The 20,433-nt window shown below is 68.8% G+C and overlaps 1 protein-coding gene across 1 annotated transcript in view; it reads left to right on the plus strand.

Annotated features, from left to right (window-relative positions):
• SNTG2 (syntrophin gamma 2) overlaps positions 1–20,433 on the plus strand; it is a 131,388-nt gene that overhangs the window by 45,421 nt on the left and 65,534 nt on the right. Inside the window, exons 5-10 of the mRNA XM_055327689.1 lie at positions 4,265–4,321; positions 4,401–4,458; positions 11,225–11,268; positions 11,358–11,399; positions 14,770–14,857; positions 19,811–19,902. Of these exons, the coding sequence (XP_055183664.1) occupies positions 4,265–4,321; positions 4,401–4,458; positions 11,225–11,268; positions 11,358–11,399; positions 14,770–14,857; positions 19,811–19,902 (381 nt within the window). The remainder of the gene's footprint in view (positions 1–4,264; positions 4,322–4,400; positions 4,459–11,224; positions 11,269–11,357; positions 11,400–14,769; positions 14,858–19,810; positions 19,903–20,433) is intronic.

Raw genomic sequence — 20,433 nt, forward strand, 5'->3', positions numbered from 1 at the left:
CCCAGCCCCTCCTTCCACCTCCCGGCCCACCCGTCCTGGTGGGATTGGGGCAGCGGCGTTAGGGAAGCGTTGGTGACCATTTAGGAAATCCTCCTCCCTCCTCCCCCTCCCCCTCCCGTTCGCCTCCCCCCTCCCCCTCCCCCTTTCCTCCCCTCCCCCTCTCCTCTCCCCTCCCACTTTCCTCCCCTCCCCCTCTCATCTCCCCCCCTCCCCCTCTCTCCCCTCCTCCTCTCATCTCCCCTCCCCCTTCTCCTCCCCCTCCCCCTTCTCCTCCTCCCTCCCCCTTCTCCTCCCCCTTCTCCTCCCCCTTTCCCCTTATCACCTAAAGAAAATGTCTGTTTGTAGGGGAAGAAGTAGCTTTTTCCCATGTTTCAGAGTTTCTGTTTAGATTGATTTATTCTGGTCATCCCTGTACGGGTGACACGTCTTCCTGAGTCGTGGGTTTATGCTCCTGATTTGAGTCCGCACGAGGGGGTGGGTGCTCCCGGGGAGGGTGCGGGGGCGCGTGTGCTGGTCCCTGCTTACAGTCCCGGTGGGGGTGCCGTAGGGGACTGTGTCCTCGCGTTCCCGTGTAGGACACAGGGGTTGGGGGGCTGAGCTCAGCTCCCCGGCTGAATGTCCGCCGCCCGTCTGCCGGCCTGGGCCCCGGAGACGCCCTCGGAGAGCCTCGCAGGGAGCGCGGGTGCAGGAGGACGGGCGGCGTGTCCGCGGCAGGTTAACGAGCCCGGTTCTGGCGTTGGCCCCTCTGGCGTGCGCGGGGGAGCCGGCGTCCGTCCACCTGCTCGACCCGGGCCGAGCGGGTACAGGTCGCGCCCCTCTGTCCCCTGCCGCAGCACGAGCGCCAGGAAGTCCCGGCCTCGGGGAGCGGACTTGGAGACCCTTGCGGACGTTGGCCTCGGACACTTGGGGCTCCCACGCAGGCCGGGGCTGCATCACGGGGGTGTCTCCTGCGCAGACACGGGGGGTCGTGGGAGCGTGACGGGCGTGGAGAGTGACGCAGCGAGCTCCCAACGGGGGTGTCTGTGCACCAAGATGAAGACGGAGCAGGGAGCCCGCACCTGTGTCCAGTCCGTCAACGCAGGAGACGCGGATCACCGGCTGGGAGACGGACCTGAAGCCTCACGTGCGCCAGTGGGAGCTGGGCCCCGGGTGGGCTCCCCAGGGTGGGCTCCTCGGAGGCAGCGGCCGCGTCCGGCGGGACGGCCCATCTCACCTGGTGATGCTGACGGGCGTCAGGCCTCGGGTCTAGGAGCCGGCGGGTTCTGGGCGGAGGAGCCTGCACGGCAGGGGCAGGTTCTGCGCCCCGAGGGCCGGGCGGTGGCTTCCGCGCTGTCGCACTGGCCGCGTCGCGATGTCGTCGAGCCCCGGGTTCACCTCTTCCGTAGCAGGTGCCCGGAGGACTCGGCTGGGGTTTCAGTTTGGAGCAAAGAGTCAGACTTGTGTTGACTTCCCGAGCCGGGGAGCCTGGTGTCGGGCCGTCGCCGCGGGCTGCCTGGCTCGGTGCTCGGGGACGCGGCCCTGTCGTCGCCTGATGCTGCTCCATCCCCGGGCTCATGCCCTGCGGTGCCCTTGGCTGCCCGTTCTCCGCTCCCTACGTCAGGCGGAGTCAGGCGGACGTGACCGTCAAAGCCCAGTTCGGGACCAAGGGATGAGACGGTATCTCCGTGAGGACCTCGTCTCTTAGGTTTGTGAGGAACACGGCCGGATTGGGCTGGGAACGGGGTTTTTGAATACTTTAGATTCCAGACTTCATTCTCCGCAAGTCTCATTAGACGCTTGATTGACTTGGTGATTATTCCCCGACGAGCGGGAGCGGCCCGGCCTGAGGAGACCATGGGGGGGGCAGGTGCGTCCCGTCGGGGGGACGTGGACCCCGTGATGAAGGACGACCGACCGGGCGGTGGAGTTAGGAGACGCCGTGGGATGACGCCCGTGTGCGCCCGCGGTCGGCCCGCAGGAGTCCAGCCGTCGGTGTCTGGAGCGGCTGTGAGGTCACGGGAGGTCGGGACCCGCCGGTGGGGCCTGGGCCGGGGACGCCCCATTTCATCGCCATCCACGGATGCTCACACGTCTTGTTCTGAAACTCAAAATTCTTACGTTTCACGAATGAGGCCCCCGTCAAGCTGGAGCCCGGGTACGGACACCGCCCTCGTCACGAGCGCCCGACGGCCGAGCCTTCCTCCCCGCGTGGACCCAGCGATGCCTCCGCGCTGCACGGGGGAGTTTGGAAGACCGGGAAGCTCTTCCCCTAGAGCCTCCGCATCCTGACGCCTCGTGAAGCCTGGCGCTTTCCCGGAGTTCCCGGGGCTGCCCACCCCCGACGGCGTCCCCCCGCCGTGCCCGCCGCGGCCCGCGCTGGGGTCCCCCTTCCTGCTCCTCTGCGGACGGCGGCCCAGCCTGTGACCCTCCAGCCCGGATCCCCTGCAGATACCGTCCCACGGGGACGGGACGGCGACACGGGGTGGGGGGCAGGCAGTTGGGCGCGCGGCCACTTCCTACGTGGGAACGTGACCCTCAGCTTGCAGATGGAGATCTCGGCCTCGCAGGCGTCCCGTCACGCAGCCTCGTTTGCCCTGAAGGCAAGTCGACGGGTGGCAGGGAGCGGATACGGCAACGTGAAGACCGGGCCGCGGGGTCCGCGGGCTCCTTGCCCACGTGGTGGAGCGTCGGCGACCTGTGTCCCTTCCTCACCCGTTGGGACGGGCGCCCCGGAGCTCCGCGCACATGGACCCATTTTGCCACAAGGCGACCGTCTTCTGATGTTTTCCCCGCACGACCCTCCCGAGGTCTGTACGCGGCTCCAACGACAGATTGAAAGTGTCGGGGCAGAGTCTGTTAAAGCGGAAACGCTCTGTCTGCTGTTTCCTCTGCCGCCCGCCCGGCTGCTCTCGGTGGGAATCAGACCATCGTGTTGACGGCGGTTGGCGGTTGGCGGATTCCGTCTGGGGGAGCTTGCCGCTTCCCCGCCCTCGCGTGGCCCAGGTCCCGAGTCTCCCGCCGCCCAGACTTTCCGGTGAGAGCCCGGGGCCGTTCCCGGGTCCCCCACGCACGGTCGCACTCGGTGCTCGAGGGACCAACGAGGGAGGGAGTCGGGGGGCCCTCGGCCTTGCTCGCCGGCTCCCGCTCCCCAAGGCGCTCCGGGGCTTTGTGGGGGAGGCTCCGCACGCACAGGGGCCGCGCCGTCCTCCCGCCCCGGGACTCGGGTCGCGTCTCCTTCTGCGGCCCTTTGCGTGGCTGGGTCGTGCTCCCGGCGTTCAGGGCGACAGACACCCAGGTCCATCCCGTCGGCCTGGAGCTGCGTCCCCGACCCGCAGCTGGTGTCCTCGCCCACGCGGTCCCCGGCAGGAGCGTTACAGCCACAGGGAGGCGCGCAGGGTGAGCTTCCCGGGTGAAGTGTGACCTCCTGGGGTGGGACAGACGCCCCATAAGCCCTGGCTCTGTCCTCGTCCCGGGTCCCGCGGCCCCGCAGCCCCCGCCTTGTCCCCGGTCGCCATGCTCGCACCCACACTCGAGCGAACAGGCCGACAGCGTCTACACTGTCGCTTGGAAAGCGGAGGAAGTGCGACATTCCTGGTATTCCCATAAAATCCTTCTGGGGCTGGAGCCCCGTGACCCTCGCCCCCTCCACCCTGGGCTGGCGCAGCTGCTGACGGTCAATGGTGGGTGTAGACCACGCAGAGCCTTGCTGGTGACTTAGCCGCGTACGGGCCTCGGAGTCGCTGCTGGTGCGGCCGCGCCCGGACCCCTGGCTTCGTCACCACCAGCCGCGTGAGCCCAGGACGGGGATTCCTAGCACGTGAGGCTCAACGCCAACCCCTGAGACACGGGCCTGGAAGTGGTGGGACGCGCAAGAGGGCGGTGGGAGGGAGCCAGGCTGGGGCTGCGGGAAGAACGGGTGGGACGGCGCGTTGGGAGCGGTTGCAGCTTCGCCGGCCGTCCCCGGGCGCGTGGCCCTTTCTGGGGCCTGCGACCCTCGACCAGCGCAGGCGGGGCCCCTGCAGGACTTGGCCGAGCATCGTGCATGCGGTTGTGGGAGGGCCTGTCCGTGTGTCCGTCGTCGTCCGTCCGCTGCTTTATCAGCGTCCTTGTGGCCCAGGAACTCCGCCTGCAGGGGCGAGGCTGCTGAACGTGAGCGCGGTCCCTTCGCAAACGTGTTTCAAACGGTGACTTCAGTTTAAACGAAGAATCTTTTGTCTGCATTTTGCACTCACTGTGATGCTGCGTTTTAACCTAAACTTGCTCTGTTTTCTAAAATCTCTTAAAGCACAGAACCGTTACCCTTCGCAGACAGCCCGTCGGCGGCTTGGGCCTGAGCATCAAGGTAGGCACGTGTCCTTCCGCGTGAGGCTCGCCCGTGCGCGGGTCGGCGCGGCCCTGACCCTCCGTCCTCTGCGTTCCAGGGAGGCGCCGAGCACAGGGTCCCTGTCGTCATATCGAGGATGTTCGGAGGCCACGCAGGTAACGCGGCCGGACCCGCTGTGCACCGGGGGCGGCTCGTCCGGCGGCGCGCTGGAGGCTGGCGGGCGGCTGCGCTGATTGTCGGCTTCGTGGTTTGCTGCTGTTTTACGTCCGTCTCCTCTGCGCCCCCCGACGCGGCCGTGCGGATTCACCTCCGCCGACACCCCAAGCCCTTAAGGAGGTAGCGACTCCCCGCGGGGCCGTCGGAGCCGCGCTCCGGGCTCGGGGACCGCAGGGGCTGGGACGCCGGGCGGTCTCGGCAGGTGACCAGGCGCCCCTGGCTGCAGTCGGCCGCGCTCACGGGGCGTCTCGGGAACAGCCGCGTCCCGCCCTCCAGGAGCATCCAGGAGCATCGGCCGCGTGGGCCTTGGGGGCGAGCGCACCGCACCTGCCGCTGCCTCAGGTCACCGTGCGCAGAAGTGGAAGGTGCACGTGGGGTTCCTGCCCGCACTCCCGGGTTGGGCGGCTGTTTTTGCAGCGGGGAGAGCTTTCCAGTAAATTCACTTTGTTAGATGGTGCGTAGCAGCTCAGCTGCTTCCTTGTTTTAAGAGTTTATTTATGTATTTGACAGAGCGAGTGAGTGCAGGCGGGGGAGGGGGAGCTGGCAGCTGGCTGAGCCGGGAGCCCGACGCAGGACTCGATCCCAGACCCTGAGGTCATGCCCCGAGCTGATACCAGGGGTCAGACCCGACCCGACCACCCAGGCGCCCTGACCTGGTCCCCTGCGACCGTGCACCCTGCCTGCCGTGGGAGCGCGGGACCCCGGGCTGCGTGTGCAGGGACTCCTGTCCCCGAACTGGACGTGAACGGGAAGGGGGAAGGGGCCGCTTGGGTCCGTGGACCTGAAACCAGGGTCCGGGGTGCGGTGACCCACGTGAACCGGGCTCCTGAACGCTGACGCCCCGCGCTGGGGATCCGGCCGGGGGAGCGCTGGAGGACCCGCTCTGCTTTCTCTCAGACGCTCGTACTGTTCGCCCGCCTGCCCGCCTGCCTGCCCGCAGCCCATGTCAGAGCACCCGGCAGCCCAGGGACGCCCGGGAGCCGGTCCAGGCCTGGGGCGTCCACTGCGTCCTGCGGAGGCGAGCGCGTGGGGACACCGACTGTGACTCATTCGTGCAGAAATACACGATTTCAGGAGCTCCTGGGGGCTCAGGGGTTGAGCACCTGCCTTCGGCCCAGGGCATGATTCTGGGGTCCTGGGATCGAGTCCTGCGTCGGTCTCCCTGCTTGGAGCCTGCTTCTCCCTCTGCCTGTGTCTCTGCCTCTCTATCTCTCGTGAATAAATTTTTTTTAAAAAAAGGTTTTAATCACCACTTTGCATCATCCAAACTGCTACACGGTCCGGCGACTTGGCGAGTCGGGATTTGCTCCTGGAGACCAGAGACTCCGGGTGTGCGGTGGTGGGAGGTGGGACCCTGACGGGCCTGGGAGCTGGCCGGCACCCTCCGCGGCTTGGAGTCCCGCCCTGGTGGTGGCAGGTGTCGCCGTCCCCAGAGGGAAGGCCCAGCCGTTGATGCAGCTTCCGCCTCCCACCCGGGGAACCTGACGTCCTGCTGGTTTGGGGTCAGGAGCGGGGCGGCTCTAAGCTGTAGGGTCGAGGGGCCATCGGGCTGCCGCTCGTGCAGCCACGTTGACAAGCTCTTGGGGAGAGCCCATGTTCAGGGCATCAGCGGCAAACCTGCCGTCAGACCTGGGAAGCCAGGCAGCGGGGGGAGGCCCCACGTCCAGGAGGCGGCTGCCACACGCGACCTCGCCCGTGTAGGGATGGGTGTGAGGGGCGTTGGTGCGACGAGCTCCGGGGACGCAGCCGTCGGCGCGGTGCTGGCCGTGCACAGGAAGGGGCACGCGGACAGCCTGGGCGGACCTGCGGGCGAGGACTTTGCAGACGGCCGGTAACATCCGTTGTACGTCCACGGGCCACGGGGCTGCCGTGGGGAGCGGGCGCGCTGGCGGCTCAGGCACGGCACGGGAGGGGCCTCGAACGCGGGGGACGTTGGGGAGCGTGGAGGCGAGCGGCAGACACGCGTGTGCTCTGAAGGGAGCCCGGGCGCTGTTCTGAGCCGCCAGCCGGCCCCGCCGCGTCCCTGTGTCCATAGCGGCAGTCGTACGTCCAGTGGCCTTGGGTCGAATACACGGTGGCTCGGGGGGTCAGGGGAACGTGGAGGGGGTGTCACGGCCCATGGCAGGTGCGTGCCTTCCGGTGCGCGGTTACCTGTGTGAGGCTGAGGGGCTTGGAGCAAGAGCATTTGAATTAACGGGTGATTTCCCAAGGATGTGACGTCCACGGAGGGGAGCTGCTGGGGGCACGGGAGGGCGGGGTGTGGGTGGGGTGCAGCTGGGGGCCAGTGGGGTGCAGATAGGGTGTGGCTGGGGACCAGGGAGTGTGTGGGTGGGGTTCAGCTGTGGACCGGGCAGGGCGCAGGCTGGGTGTGGCTGGGGGGGTGCAGGTGGGGTGTCGATGGGGTGTGGCTGGGGGCCAGGCGGGGCTCAGGTGGGGTGCGGCTGGGGTGCGGCCAGGGGATCGGGTGGGGTGCAACTGGGGGGCTGTGTGGGGTGCGGATGGGGTGTGGCTGGGGGCTGGGTGGGGTCAACTGAGGGCATGGGCGAGGCGCGGGCAGGGTGTAGCTGGGGGGCCAGGTGGGGTGCAACTGGGGGCCCAGGGAGGTGCAGACTGGGAGCCCGACCGGGGTCGCACCTTCCATGTAGTTCCTGAAGCGCTTGGTGCTCTTTGGCTCTGCAGGCAGCGCCAGCACGCCGTGCCCCGTGTGAGGCCGTGCCCCGTGTGAGGCCGTGCCCCGGGTGAGGCCGTGCCCCGTGCCCGTTCGCTCTCGGGCATGGGCAGAGCTCCGGGCACTAGCTCGTCCTCCCGCAGACGGCGCCCTCCCGAGTGTGCGTTGCACGGGGAGGCCAGGGCACACGCACGGACACAGGGCATAACGTCGGTTGTCGATTGTACTGTGACGAGAGACGTGGATGAGCCGGCGCCCCCTGTGCCCAGGCGTGAACCGTGGACCTTGAGGGAGCCTATCAGTGGGGACGTGCGGCACCCTCGTCACCCTCGTCGTGCGGTGGGGACGCTGGGTCACGTGCACCACAGAGATGGTCCGCGGCCCCAGGGCCGACTCCCAAGTCCCGGTTAGGTCAAGAACGAGCATCACGGAGGTCGTGGATTCAGGTCCAGGTGGGGAGGTGTGGGGCCGTGAGGTGGCCCAAAGGAGCGGGGCCTGTCCTCAGCGCGGCACACGTCCAGCCGTCCGCGTCCAGCTCGCCCATCCTTCCGCGGAGCCGTCCTGAGCAGCCAGGGCTTCTGCTCCGGTTACACCTGCAAGACGGCCCCGTAGGGCACGGAGACACGGGGCGGCCACCCCCGGGAAGGGCCCTCTGCTCATCCGAGGAGGAGGAGGCCTTCGAGCAGCCTGTCACCCCCTTAACTGGAAGTGGACCCCAGGCCCACGCAGGCAGGGGGAGGGAGAAGCAGGCTGCCACCAGTGGGGAGCCCGACGCGGAGCTCCAGCAGCGTCCTGAGCCGAAGGCAGAAGCTCAGCCGACTGAGCCACCCAGGCCCTCGACTGCTCCGTCTTTAGGGTCCAGAGCACTGTGCCCTTCGTGCTCCCCACGTGGGGACGGTCACGTCCCGGCTGGGCCCTAGCCCTTTCTGGCCGCCCCCCGCCTCCTCCGCTGCTTCTCCCTGGTTCTCCTGTTGCAGGAGCTCGTAGCTGCCTTCCCGGGCCGTGCGCTTGCATCTGCGCCGGGCGTGCACTCGGTCCTGCCAGGGAGCCAGGGGCGCACGGGGACGCGCGGACGAGCGGGAGGGCAGGTGCGGCGGCCGTGGGACCGCGTCGCGGGCGGAGTGAGCGCGAAAACTCTTGGAGGTCCCAGGTTCACACGGAAACTGTTCCTCGTTTACCGTGTTTTATGCATAAATTTCCTGCAACGTGTGGCCGTCGCCGCCTCTTTACTTGTTACCGGTTGAGGAGCCACCGGTGGTTACCGAACTGCGGAAAAAATCTCAGACGTGACGTAGTGAAATTGTGCTGCTCAAATGGGGAAACTCCAGCGCCTCGTCCCCGTTAGGCCTCCGGTTCGCGGTGACGAACGAGCTGGTGAGCACTTGTTCCTCGAGTCTCCGGTTGACCTCAGCGCCTCGCAGTCGTGCATCTGGGGCGGCGCCGCCTTTACCTTGTGCAGAAATGTCTAAAATGTGTACGGGAAGCGCCTGCATACTCGTGGCCTTTTGTTCCTCTAACGATGACACGAAGGAATAGGATACAGGGGGCAGAGGAAATGGTGAGGATCACAGCCCAGGCCGCGTGGGGCCCCGCGCCTCCGCGGGCAGCTCTGCGACCCCCGCCCACCGCCCTCCCTGACAACCGTCCCTGCTGCGTACGCCCGGCCCCCGGGGACTGCGCAGGACCTCGGCCTGGAGGAAGAGCAGGATCGGTACCTGGACGCGTGCACACGTGGATGCCCGTGCTCGGGCCGGGCCTGTGTGTCGTCACAGACCCACGTGCCTCTACACACCTACGTGTGAGCGTGTGCAGAACGCGCCGTAGCCACCGAGACGTAAGCTCCGCGGTGGGAGGCCAACTACCCCTGAGGGTGTGGGGAGAGCTCGCGCGCCGGCTCCGGTCCGAGGATGGAAACGACGCCGGGGCCTCGCGGCTGGTGCACGTAGGATGCCCGTTCAGGAGACGGCCCTGGAGTCTCGACGTGGAATCGAGGAGGTCGTTGGTCCTGGTTGGCTTCACTGTCCTCGCCGTGACGCGACACGGAGATCGGACACGAGCAAGAGGCCGGCCCAGCTGGGTCGAGCGGTCGGCAGAGGCCGTCAGGGCATCAGGACTGTCCCTCTGTCTGGGGCGCTGGGCCGGGCAGTCCCCCCTTCCCTCCTGGGCTGCGCCACGCTGAGCCGCCATCTGGGGCTTTCCCTCGGTCGGCGTCCTGGGGCAGCAGCAGGATGGACCGTGCGAGCCGGTGAGGGCTTCGTGGGGGAGCGCCGCGAGGTGCTGGGCAGCAGGGACGTCGGTCGATGACCCCGTGAGAATGTGGCCCAGGTACTAGGCTGTCCCCTCAGCCAGGCCTGGGGCGGGTCCCACGGCCGGAGCCGAGAGCTCGGGGCTCAGCTGGGGTGGGCGGGGGTGGGAGTGCGGGAGGGTCTGAGGCCCCGAAGGACGCACCTGCCAGTGGGATGCAGGTCCTGCGTGCATGCATGACGCGCGTGTGCATGAGAGCACACAAGCGGGGACCGTGCATGCGTGGGTTGAGCACGTGTGGGTATGGCTGTGCATGTGCGTGCAGGAGTGCGGGTGCATGTGCATCTAGGGCCCGGCGCCCCCTCCCTGGCCCGTCCTGCGTCAGCCCGTCCACCTGACCGAGCCCCGTGTGAACCCACCTGGTCCCCGCCCGGCCTCCAGGCAGGACCCTGGCGCGGGTGTTCTGGGGTTTCCCGAGGTCCCGGTGCGCCCACAGAGTAGGTGCCCTGCCCCGGCCTCGGCCGCCCGCCGCCCGCACCTCTCGTGGGTCAGGCCGGAGTCGGATGTGGACTTGACCACGTGAGACTCCACAAAACCCGTGTAGGCCCAGCGTCCGTTAGCCCCGTGTTGCCCGGCGCGGGCTCCACCTGACGGAGAGCGAGCCCCTGACGCCAGCCTGTCCCGCTCCTGCCCCGGCTCGGGGCCGCACGGGTCGGACGGGGCGGGGGGGCTTCCTGGGCAGAGTCCGTGTAGACGAGAACTTGGTCGATTCCCTGAACTCAGGACCCTGGCGGTTGGCAAACTAAAGGCCGTGTTGCCTTCTCGTGTGCGACGCTCGCCCGAGACCAGGGGTGGCATCGCCAGCGGCAGCGTCGGGTGTGCGCGGGCCCAGGCCGGCTGCCGGCTGGAACCGCGCCGGTTCCCGTGTTTAACCGAACACTAAAGACTGAAGCCAGCTCACGGGGCGGAAGTGGACACGCCGTAGTGTCGGGCGGCTGTGCTCGGGCTCCCCGGGGCGCCTTCCCGTCCGTGTCCTCCGCACCGTGTCTTTAACCGCACGCGTGTGTGTGGAGTCCTTCCCGAGGAAGAGCGGGCACGCGCATGTCTGTGGGCACGCGACACTCATGTTCCGTGTTGTGAGCACACGCGTGTCGGGGAGGTAACTCTCTTAACGTGCTTCCCCTCGGTCTGTCTGCTCGCCGGGCGGGGCTGCTGCTGCGCTGCTGCCATCTTGCCTCCTCAGGGGCCCCCGCACGCGCATGCACGCCCTAGTGCACCCACACTGCCGTGCTCCCCGCACACTGACACACACGAGCTTGCATGCACGTGGTCACCCATAGGCGTGCACACACCGACACACGTGGTCACATGCACACTCATGCACACACGTTCACACAGGTGTGCACACATGCGTACTGGTACACAGACGTGTTCACATGCACACATTGCCCATACCCCACATATGTGAGCCCTCCTGCACACACATGCCTATGCATGTCCAGCCACACTCATGCATGCACATGCACCCACACTCGTGCATGCACACGCACAGCCATACATACACGTGCACACACCCACGCGTGCACATGCCCCACCTGTGTGCTTTCATGCCCACACAGTCACCCACCCTCGCGTGCACGCCCACGCAGTCCCCATGCACACGTGTGTGCACGCTCATGAACATGCATGTGCCCCCACACGAGCCACCCCAGTTGCTGCGGCCCTAAGCTCGGGTGAGTGCACGGTGCCCCTGAACGTCTGCTAACACCCGTGCCGCTGTTGCCACCCTGCAGCCGACCGGACGGGGATGCTGTTCGTGGGAGACGCCATCCTGCAGGTCAGTGCTCCGAAGCGCAGCCCTCGGCTCCGTGTACGCTCCGGTGATCGATTGTCATCCTCAACCTTCTCCATTTGTCGTCTGTTCAGGTCAACGGCATTAACGTAGAAAACGCGACCCACGGAGAGGTGGTAAGTGTGCCTCGTCTTCTAATTCTCGTTCTGCTTGTCGTGTCCTTTGGTTACAGTGTTTTTCTCTCTAAATCACGTTTCACCGAGTGGGTCGTAGACGCGGAGATTGAGAAGGGGAGGGAAGCCCGAGCCCCTGGCTGCACCCTGCGCTGTGTGCGGGCCGTGTGGGTGGGCGTGCGGGCTGGCGACGGGCCTGCAGGGGCGTGCGGGGCGCTGGCGCTGCTCCACGACGACCCGGGGGCTGCACGCTGGGGACTGCGGGCGCGGTGGGCGTGCTCTGGGCGCTGTGGGTCCCGTGGGCAGGCAGGGCAGCTCGTGGGGCACACGCCTGTGGACAGCCCAGGACGGGGGGCCCCGTTCTTCTGGGTCAGGTCAGGCTGCAGGATGCAGGGAGGACGCGAGGGGCCCTGATGCACATGGGGCGGGGGTGGGCCGGGTGGCACCACGGGGCATCTCAAGTGACGGCAGGGGGTGAAGGGGTCTCCAGGGGGGCCCAGGGCAGGGGTGGCCCGGGGGGGGCAAGCCCAGAACACCTGGTCCAGGGTCACTGGTGTCGCCGCCCCTCACAGGGAACAGGCGTGATTTCAGCCTGTGACAGCCCCGAGGGGGCGGCAGGTGTCCCTTCCTCAGGGTTCAACTTTCCATAAAACCAGCCTCAGCTCCTGGCGTGGGTGACAGCTGCTCCCCGACGGTCGCCCGAGTGGGGCCCACTGAGCTCTGGGACCGCGGCTCACAGCCCGTGCTGTTGCCCACCCGCCAGGAGCTCGCGTGCACCCCTCCTCTTCCCTCGGGGCCACGCTCGGCCCCCGATCCGCGCCAGGCGTGGGGGAGGCGCTCGCGGCCGGGAGCAACGTTTGTGGGTCTCGAGGGACCGCGGTGTGGGTGTTGGTGCCCGCGGCTGGGGCCCCCCCACCTGTCACGGTCCAGCCGCGCGCTGGGTGGGTTCCTCTGCGCAGGTTTGCTTTCTTGGGGGATGGACGGTGCGCGACCCCGAGGGACCCCGGCCCGGGGAAGGCCGGGGAAGGCAGCGTCCCCCTGCAAACTCCCGCCCGCGCGAGTGCTCGGCACCTTGGAAACAGGCCTGCTCCGATCCTCGGTCCCCACGAGCTTCTCAGTCAGGTCGTGGGGTGTGTGCGCCTTGTCACAGTCATAGCCCCTGCAAGACACGTGAGACCTGCGAAGGTCTCATGGATCACGCGGTCCACACCCACACGCGTCAGAGTAAATCATTGGAAAAGGGAGGACGTCAGCCCTGCCCGAACGCCGAGCACCCCAAGACGACTCGTCCCCCGACCCCCCTGCACTGCGCCAAGCTTCAGAGGAGCCCTTGCCGCGGCAGGGACAGAAGTCTGCTTATTTCCAGGTGACACGTGTGGGACACGTACCCCTCCCCTCTCCGGCACACTCCGCACCACGCTCTGCACCGGGGCCCAGTCAGCAGCCGAGCGCGACAGCCGTGTGCATGGGCAGGAGGAGGAGGAGGCTGCCCCGCGGGTCGAGGGCCAGGCCTGGGGCGCGTGTGCAGGCGCAGCTCCCGGGCCGTCGAGGCTGGAGCGGGTCGGCGTGGCAGGACGTGTCCCGGGGACGCTGTCGTCACCCTGCGCCCTCACTGCCCGGCCTGCCCCTTCCAGGCCACCCCCATCCCCGTGCCCAGGGCTGCGGTGTGGGGGGCGGCCCTGTGAGGGCAGGATGCAGGAGAACAAGGGGTGCAGCCTCGGACATGGGGCCCAACATCCCCGACTTGGGGGGTGCGGCCTCACGGACACGGGGTCCAGCGTCCACGACTCGCCCCTGACCTGGGCTCTGGCCTCAGGACCCTGGGGAGGACCCTGCGGTGGAGCCCCGGCCCCCGGCTGGCTAAGCCCCTGGGTGCTCGAGTGGCTTTTGTTGAGATCTCGGGAAAGTCGCGTGGAAGCTGCATCAAAGGACGAGCCTGGCGTCCCCAGGACCTGAGGGCACGGCTGGGCGTGAGCCGGGCAACCGCCCGCGGCCCCAGGGGGACAGGACACAGGCACCCCAGGAGCACGGTGCAGGCCGACGGGCACGGTTACGAGTCTCCTCAGGGGCAGGGGCAGCCCCGCATGTGCAGGTGCAGCTCCCGGGCCGTCGAGGCTGGAGCCCGTTGTTGCAGGGGCTGGGCTGACGGGAGAGGGCTGGAGCCGTCGGTGAGTGTGGACGCCCTTCGTCGGGGCTCACGGATGTTGTCGAACACGCGTACAGACGTCGCAGTAGGATGGAGACGATGCAGGACGAAGCGGAGCCTGCGTGACCCCAGGAGGGGCCGGAACACCCCGGGCGCGCAGGACGTGGAGGGCGACGGTCCCCCCAGGAGAGCCGCCCAGCTGCTCCGGCCCCGCGCCGCGGGCATCACCGTCACTCGGCAAACCCGACGTGGTGTCGCCGGGCGCCCAGCACACCGGCCCCAGGACACGCTGTGGTGCCCCATCCTCGGGGGCCCGGTCGGCCTTTACTGAGGGGGGAGGCGTTAGCGCTTCCCAGTACATTTCGTCCCCAGAAAGGCTCAAGCGATGGAAGGTGCGATGGGCTCGGGTGTGGAGTGCGTGGGGCGTGCGTGTCTCGAGTCAGGAAGAGCGTGAGCAGGCCGGCCGGCGCGTGTCCACCCGCAGACACGGGTCACGGTGCCCTGACTCGCCGTCGGGGGACGCCGCTCTCCAGGCTCCAATCTCCGTGAGCTCAGCGCGTCTCGGATGCTCCGGGGCCGTCCCCTCCTCGGGGTGGCGAGCGTCTGCCGTCCCACCCACGTCCAGAGAGGAGGGCTGCTGCGGGCCGTGGGCCTGGGGTCGCTTGGGCCGGACGGCGACCTGCGCGGCGCTCCCGACAGGCGCGTGATGGATCCCAGGGGTCCCAGCGGCCGTCGGGTCCTGCTGCGTCCTGTCCGCGTGGAGAGGCCGGTGCGGACAGTAGGGATGCCCCGCTGTGCCCCCTGGTCCGGGGCCGTGATGCCCCATCCCCCCCAAACCCTGAGGGTGACCCGACGTCCAGCAGGGAAGCGCGGAGCGTGCCGAGGGGGCGCCCGCCTGTGTCTCGGGTGAAACCCTATGGAGACCCCGAAGCTCGTGCGTGTGGCCGTGTCTCGGCTCCCGGCTCCCCACGTCTGAAAACTGGCGATTTGAGCCAATAAACAGCCCTCGCCCGACCTGACCTTCGGGTGCTCGTCCTCGAGGGCGCGGGAAGCTGGTCTGCGCTGAACAGGGGCGTGGGCCGCTGGCGTGGGGTCGTACCTGGGGCCGCGGGGTCATCGCCCCCATCGCGTGGAGCGGGGGAAGCAGGCCAGGTGCGTAGGGATCTCGTCTTTTTAGCTGTGTCCCGTCCTTTCGTGACGGTCAAGTCGCTGTTCTTGTGTCGACAGGTGCACCTGCTGCGAAGCGCCGGCGACGAAGTGACCATCACCGTCGAGTATCTCAGGGACGCGCCGTCGTTTCTGAACCTCCCGTCAGGTAAGGGGCCGCGCGACCTTCGGGGCCCTGGGGGTTTCCTGCTCCCCCCGCACATCCACGCAGGCGGCGCTGCCCGACGGGGGCGACTCGGGGCCGCGCTCGTGCTCTGCAGAGGGGACGCGTGTGTGTGGGCCTGGACCCCGCGTGCTCAGCATCCCCAGGCGTCCTGTGAGGCCCCGCCAGGTCAGCTCGCTGGGTATAGTCACCCCCCCCCCCGCCCTGCAGAGAAACACGTTTGCAGGTAAAATATCCGGGTCGGCTTGAGTTTATACCACGGAACAGGGGATGATGGTGCGTCTACACTGGGCGGAGCCTGCCCTGCGCTCACGCGGGGGTTTCGTTCTCACACCTGAGCCCTGACCTGGTGGCAGGTGGCGAGTCGCACGTCGAGGAGGACGTGTTAATGTCGGGGTCGCCGTGACCTTTACCGACTACGCGGCCGCCGTGTCCTCACAGCGGGTGTAAGGTCACCCCCTGGGGCGGAGCAGGGTCGGGTCCTGTCTTTGCAGCCGGGCCGGGCGCTGGGCACCTTCATGCTCACGGGGCCGTAGCCGTGCTCGTCCCCTCGCGGTCACGTCACATCCCCTTGTGGTCAGGGCTCCCACCCAGTGAGCGTGTGGATCAGCCCAGGGCCACCCTATATGTTTGGTCTCTCCCTCCTGTGGCTCCCCTGCCGTGGAGCCTCCCATCCCCCTACCCGCATCCCTGCCATGGAACCCCCCACCCATATCCCGTCTCCCACCATGGAGCCCCCCACCCCCCACCCCGTCCCCCATGGGGCCCCCGCCCCAGCACCCCATCCCCACCGTGGAGACCCCCCACCCTGAACCCTGTCCCCTGCCCCAACCCCCGTCCCCTGCCATGGAGCCCCCCAACCCCACACCTCATCCCCCATCGTGGATCCCCCCCACCCTGCACCCCATCCCCCATCGTGGAGCCCCCCCACCCGGCACCCCCTCCTCCATGGAGCCCCCCACCCCACACCGCATCCTCTGCCGTGGAGCCCCCCCTGCGCCCGTCCCCTGCCATCCGGGGCTCAGCCTCCGCACTCGGGGCATCTGCAGCAGGAGGAGGGTCCACGTTTGACGGTGGTTGAAGGCCTGAGGCCCTGTGCTTCCCTCCCTGAGGACCAGAGCGGACCAGCTTCGGGCCGCGTGTCCCCACCAGACCCCAATGGGGCGACGGCACCCCCGGCCTCTGTTCTTGGGAAGCTGAGCTTCCTCCTGCTGCTGCACATGGGCTGGGGAGAGGCCGCGTCCCCTCTTCCTGCGGGACGGCATGTTGTGGTTGGGGCACTGGACGCGAGCCCCGGGGGCGCTGGGGTCGGAGCGTGGGCCGTGGGGCTGAGACGGGGCACCCAGGGCAGAGGGAGGGGGCGGGAGAGGACAGAGGGTCAGAGCGCCGCGTCCCTCCCCGGGTGGCCGTCCCTCCCCAGCCGCCTGCCCCCCGGCCCCCGGGAGGGGACGACCCTCGGGGACGCGGGCGCCACAGGAGCCTGCCCTGGCAGCTGCACCGGGTGCCGGGGACCGGGAGAGGCGCGTGGGTGCGTCCGGCAGCTCGTGGGGAGGCGGCAGGCGGCTGGTCCTCTGGGCTGCGTGTCACGTCCTGGAGGCCGCAGGTCCCACAGGCTGGTGTCGGGCAAGGACCCAGCTCGTCAGCACCTCTCCCAGCCGTGTCCTCGGCGCCTTTTGCAAGGTGACCTCCCCGCCTCCCGCAGCACCAGCGCCTGCGCGTCCGGGGACTCGGCTTCAACCTACGCACCTCGGGGACACCCCGTCTGGTCACGATGGAGGTGACGTTCGGGTGAAGCACGGGGACTCGCGTGGGCAGGTGAAAGCGCCACGGAAGCTGGGGCACGTGACATGGGGACGTCTTCCTCCCCCGACAGCACGACGGCTGGGGAAGCGTCGGTCCTCGTCCTTCTGAGTCCCGGGATGTCGTACAGCGACGTGGCTCTGAGACGCTCGTCCCACACGGCCTCCGGCCCTCCCGCCGCCCGGGCTCCGGCCTCAGGCTCCGTGAGCGAGGGCGCCAGGGCGTCCCGGGTCTTTCCAGAAGAACAGAAAGGCCCCGAGTATCGGCCGTGCACACGGACGTCATATGTGCGGCATCGTGGACGTGGACGGCGGTGCCCTCGTGGCCCGTGTGTCCGCCCCTCGCCAGCCCCCGACCCCAGCGTCTGTCCCACAGGCGCCTGAGGCAGGTGGGGAGGGATGCTCCGCGCTGGAGGCCGGCGGCAGGGGCCTGACCTGGAGCCACCGCGGGCCTGACGGGCGTGTCCCCGGCCGGGGACGTTGGGGGACTCTGAGCTGCCGGCTGGAGGGCAGGGGGCTGCGCTGTTGAGAGACGCGTCACCACCAGCTGACAGCAGCCTCGTCGCCTCCCCAGCACCACCGTCCCCGTCCTGCCGGCCCTGCGAGGTGACGTCGGCCGGACACCCGGGTCCCCATGTCTGTAAAGGCCTCTGGCTGCCATGAGGAGGGGCACCAGCCGTGGCCGGGCCCCTGGGCACGTGGACCTGCCCCCAGGCTCCCTCGGCCGCAGGGACGCTGATTCTGCTCGTTCACTACACGTCCCTCCCGCTGTGGTTTGGTTCCTTAGGAAACTCTGGTGCCCTGAGCGCGGGGGACACGCGGGGCACCTCCCACACTCAGGCCGCGGCGCCAGGGCAGGCTCGCCCTTGCCTGCCCCCCCCCCGCCCTGCAACGAGGTCATCACTGGCGGGAGCTGCTCCGCGCCGCAGCGGGGACCGCGCCTGGACCCCCCGACCCCATGTCCCTCGGCTGCGGCGCCGTCCTTGGCCGTCGTGGAGGATACGGGGCTTAGGGAGCGTTGACTCCTCTCCAGCCCCCGGGAGCCAGATGAGAGCCCACGTGGAGACGCCGAGGGGCGCCCCGTGCCGTCTTGGGGCAGCGCCGTGCAGTCAGGGACTGGGCCAGTGGGGTCGCCCGACGCCAGCGAGCACCCCTGGGGGAGCAGAGGAGGACCGTGCGCGTCTCCCCAGCTCTCGGGCTGCCCCGGTCACTGTAAATGCAGGAACGCGGCGTCCCACGTGCGTGGAAAGGGGTGCGCAGGGGCGGGGGAGGGGGTGGCTGGTGCGTCTCTCGACGGCAGGGGCGGGTTAGGGGCCGTCGGTGTGGCTGCAGCTCCGCGTGCCCCAGCGCCCAGCTTCCGTCTGCGGGGAGCGAGCCCGGTGGCCGGGAGGGGCTGCACACGCGGCATCACCGGACCTTGGTTTTGATCCCAGGAAGTGGGTGAAGCTTGAGGGCGTCTCGGGTTCGTGTGTCCCAGACGGTGCCGATCAGGCTCCGGGGCCACAGGCTCGCGCTCCCCTTCCTGCAGGTCCTTGCCGGGGGGACCCTCCCGGGACACGCGTGGTCACAGGCGGCCGGCTGTGACACATCCTGCAGCTCTGCGTCCTCGGTACCCGCCCCCGTCCCCCGACAGGCACCCAGACGGCCCCAGGCCAGGACCTGGATCGGTGCAGGGTGCACAGAGGTCCCCGTGGGACAAACCTGGGTGCTCGTGCTCATGCTCATAGCAGGGGTCTCACGTGGTCAGTTCTCGTCTTCACGTGGCCTCACCACCAAGATGGGGCCACAGGTGCTCGGGTGGTGCCGGAAGCCGTCGGGATGGGGTCGTCGGAGAACACGCCTTCTGTTTGAAGCCATCCTGCGTGGGGGGAACGGCAGGAAAGCTTTCTCCTTTCCCTGGAAAATTCGCCGTTGCGTGAAGGTCTGTGGCTTCATCTTCGTCTCGCTGAGCCGTTCAGAGCCGGGGGCGTCCTTCCCAGGGCGGGTGCTCTGAGCCTGAGCCTGGGCCCCGAGCGCCCCGAGCGCCCGAGCTGCATGGACCGGGACGGGCTGATTTCCTTGCTCTGTGGAGCGACGGCGCTGGGTGGAGCGCCTGGGGCAGAGCCTCGTATTTTGAGGAAGCAAATAAAACACTCGCGGGGCTTCTGGCCTGGTTCCTGGGAAGTTACGGGGACGTCGATGACGGTGTGACCGGCGCAGGGGCCCTTTCTGTCCCTGCCCAGGGCCACCTCATGCAGTGGCCCTGCAGGGGCAGGGACCCCAAAGCCGCGGGCGGGCAGATTTGGGTGCAGCATGGCCAGGACGCAGGGGGCAGGAGAAACGGACATGTCGGGGCACCCAGGGGGCTCAGTCGGGGAAGCTTCTGACCCTTGGTTTCAGCTCAGGTCGTGATCTCGGGGTCATGAGGTGGAGCCCGTGCTGGCTCTGCGCAGGGTGTGGATCCTGCTTGGGGTTCCCTCCTCCCCCACCCCGTCCCCCATCCCCCATTCTCCACCCCGTACACGAATCTGTAGGGCCCGTGAGCTTCCCGGCAGGCAGCTTGGTGTCTGCGCCCGGTGGGATGCATCGTGTCCAGGCTCCCCGGCGGCGCGGTCTCCGTTCAGCGGGGGCGCCGGGCGCACGGCGGAGGAGCCCGTAGGCCCCAGCGGTTACCTGCTGACTGCGGGTGAGGTGCAGGCGTTCCCGGCCGGTCACGGGGTTTCTGCGCATTGAAGACCTGATTCGTCGTGGGTCTTCTGCTAATGCGAGTTGCCGTGGCAGGATCAGCAGAAAACGTCAAACAAATCAGTAATTCGAAAATTAAGGACAGAAAGGCAGGACTAGCGTCTACGTTAGCCGACACGACCCTAGTGGCGGGAAGTACGGGCGCTGAGGTCCCCAGGCCGGAGTGGACAGGCCCCCCCCCCCGGCCCAGGCGGGCGCAGGCTCTGCACCCCGGCGCGCGGACCGGTGAGGTGGCCGCCGTCCGCTTTCTGCGTGAGGCCAGACGGAGGGGACGCCGCGGGGCAGGGCCCGGGAGGGCGGGTGTTGGTGGCACCGCCTGTCTGGGAGTCGGCGCGGGGCCCGCGGGAACCTCACGCGCTCCGGGCCGGGGTCGGCGCCTGCGCTCCTCTGAGTGACCGTCTCTGCTTGTTTCCAGGGTCCCCGGGGCCGGCCGGCGACCACGGCAGCGGGGCCTGCTCCCCCCTGTGTGACAGCGGCCTGCACCTCAACGGCGACCCCAGCAGCACAGTAAGCGCAGCGGCTCCTCTCACCCGCTCTGAGCAGGAGCGCGGCCAACCCACACGCCCCGGGGCTCGCGGGGACGAGGAGGGTGCACGGGGCGGGGTGGAGGCCGCCCCTGCGCCACGCGGACATCGGGTGTGATGCTCGGGCCCCGCGAGGCCGTGCTCCGAGGCCAACCCCAGGCCCGCCCCATGGGCCGCGAGCCTCCGCCCCCACAGCTGCTGACCCGGGCCTTAGGGTGCGGCCAGGCTCCCTTGAGAGGGCGCAGCACCGGCTTCACTCGCCCTCGGCAGGGGCCCCGAGCCAGTAGGACGCCCCGTGCAGGCGGAGCGCGTCCTCCTGCCCCACGTCTCCTCCCCACCCCGACGGCTGGGCCCCCGCGGCGCCGCCTCCCGCAGGCCCAGACCCCTCCCCGCTCCCCGCGGCGCCTGCGGCCCCACAGCCTCCCTCCAGGGCACGCAGACCGGGATCCCGTGAGCGGCCTCAAGCTGGTCTGGGGGGAACAGAGCGGCTGCTCTCCTCAAACGCCCGGCCGCT

This window comes from Nyctereutes procyonoides, unplaced genomic scaffold, assembly GCF_905146905.1.
Source record: "Nyctereutes procyonoides isolate TBG_1078 unplaced genomic scaffold, NYPRO_anot_genome, whole genome shotgun sequence".
Taxonomy (NCBI): domain Eukaryota; kingdom Metazoa; phylum Chordata; class Mammalia; order Carnivora; family Canidae; genus Nyctereutes; species Nyctereutes procyonoides.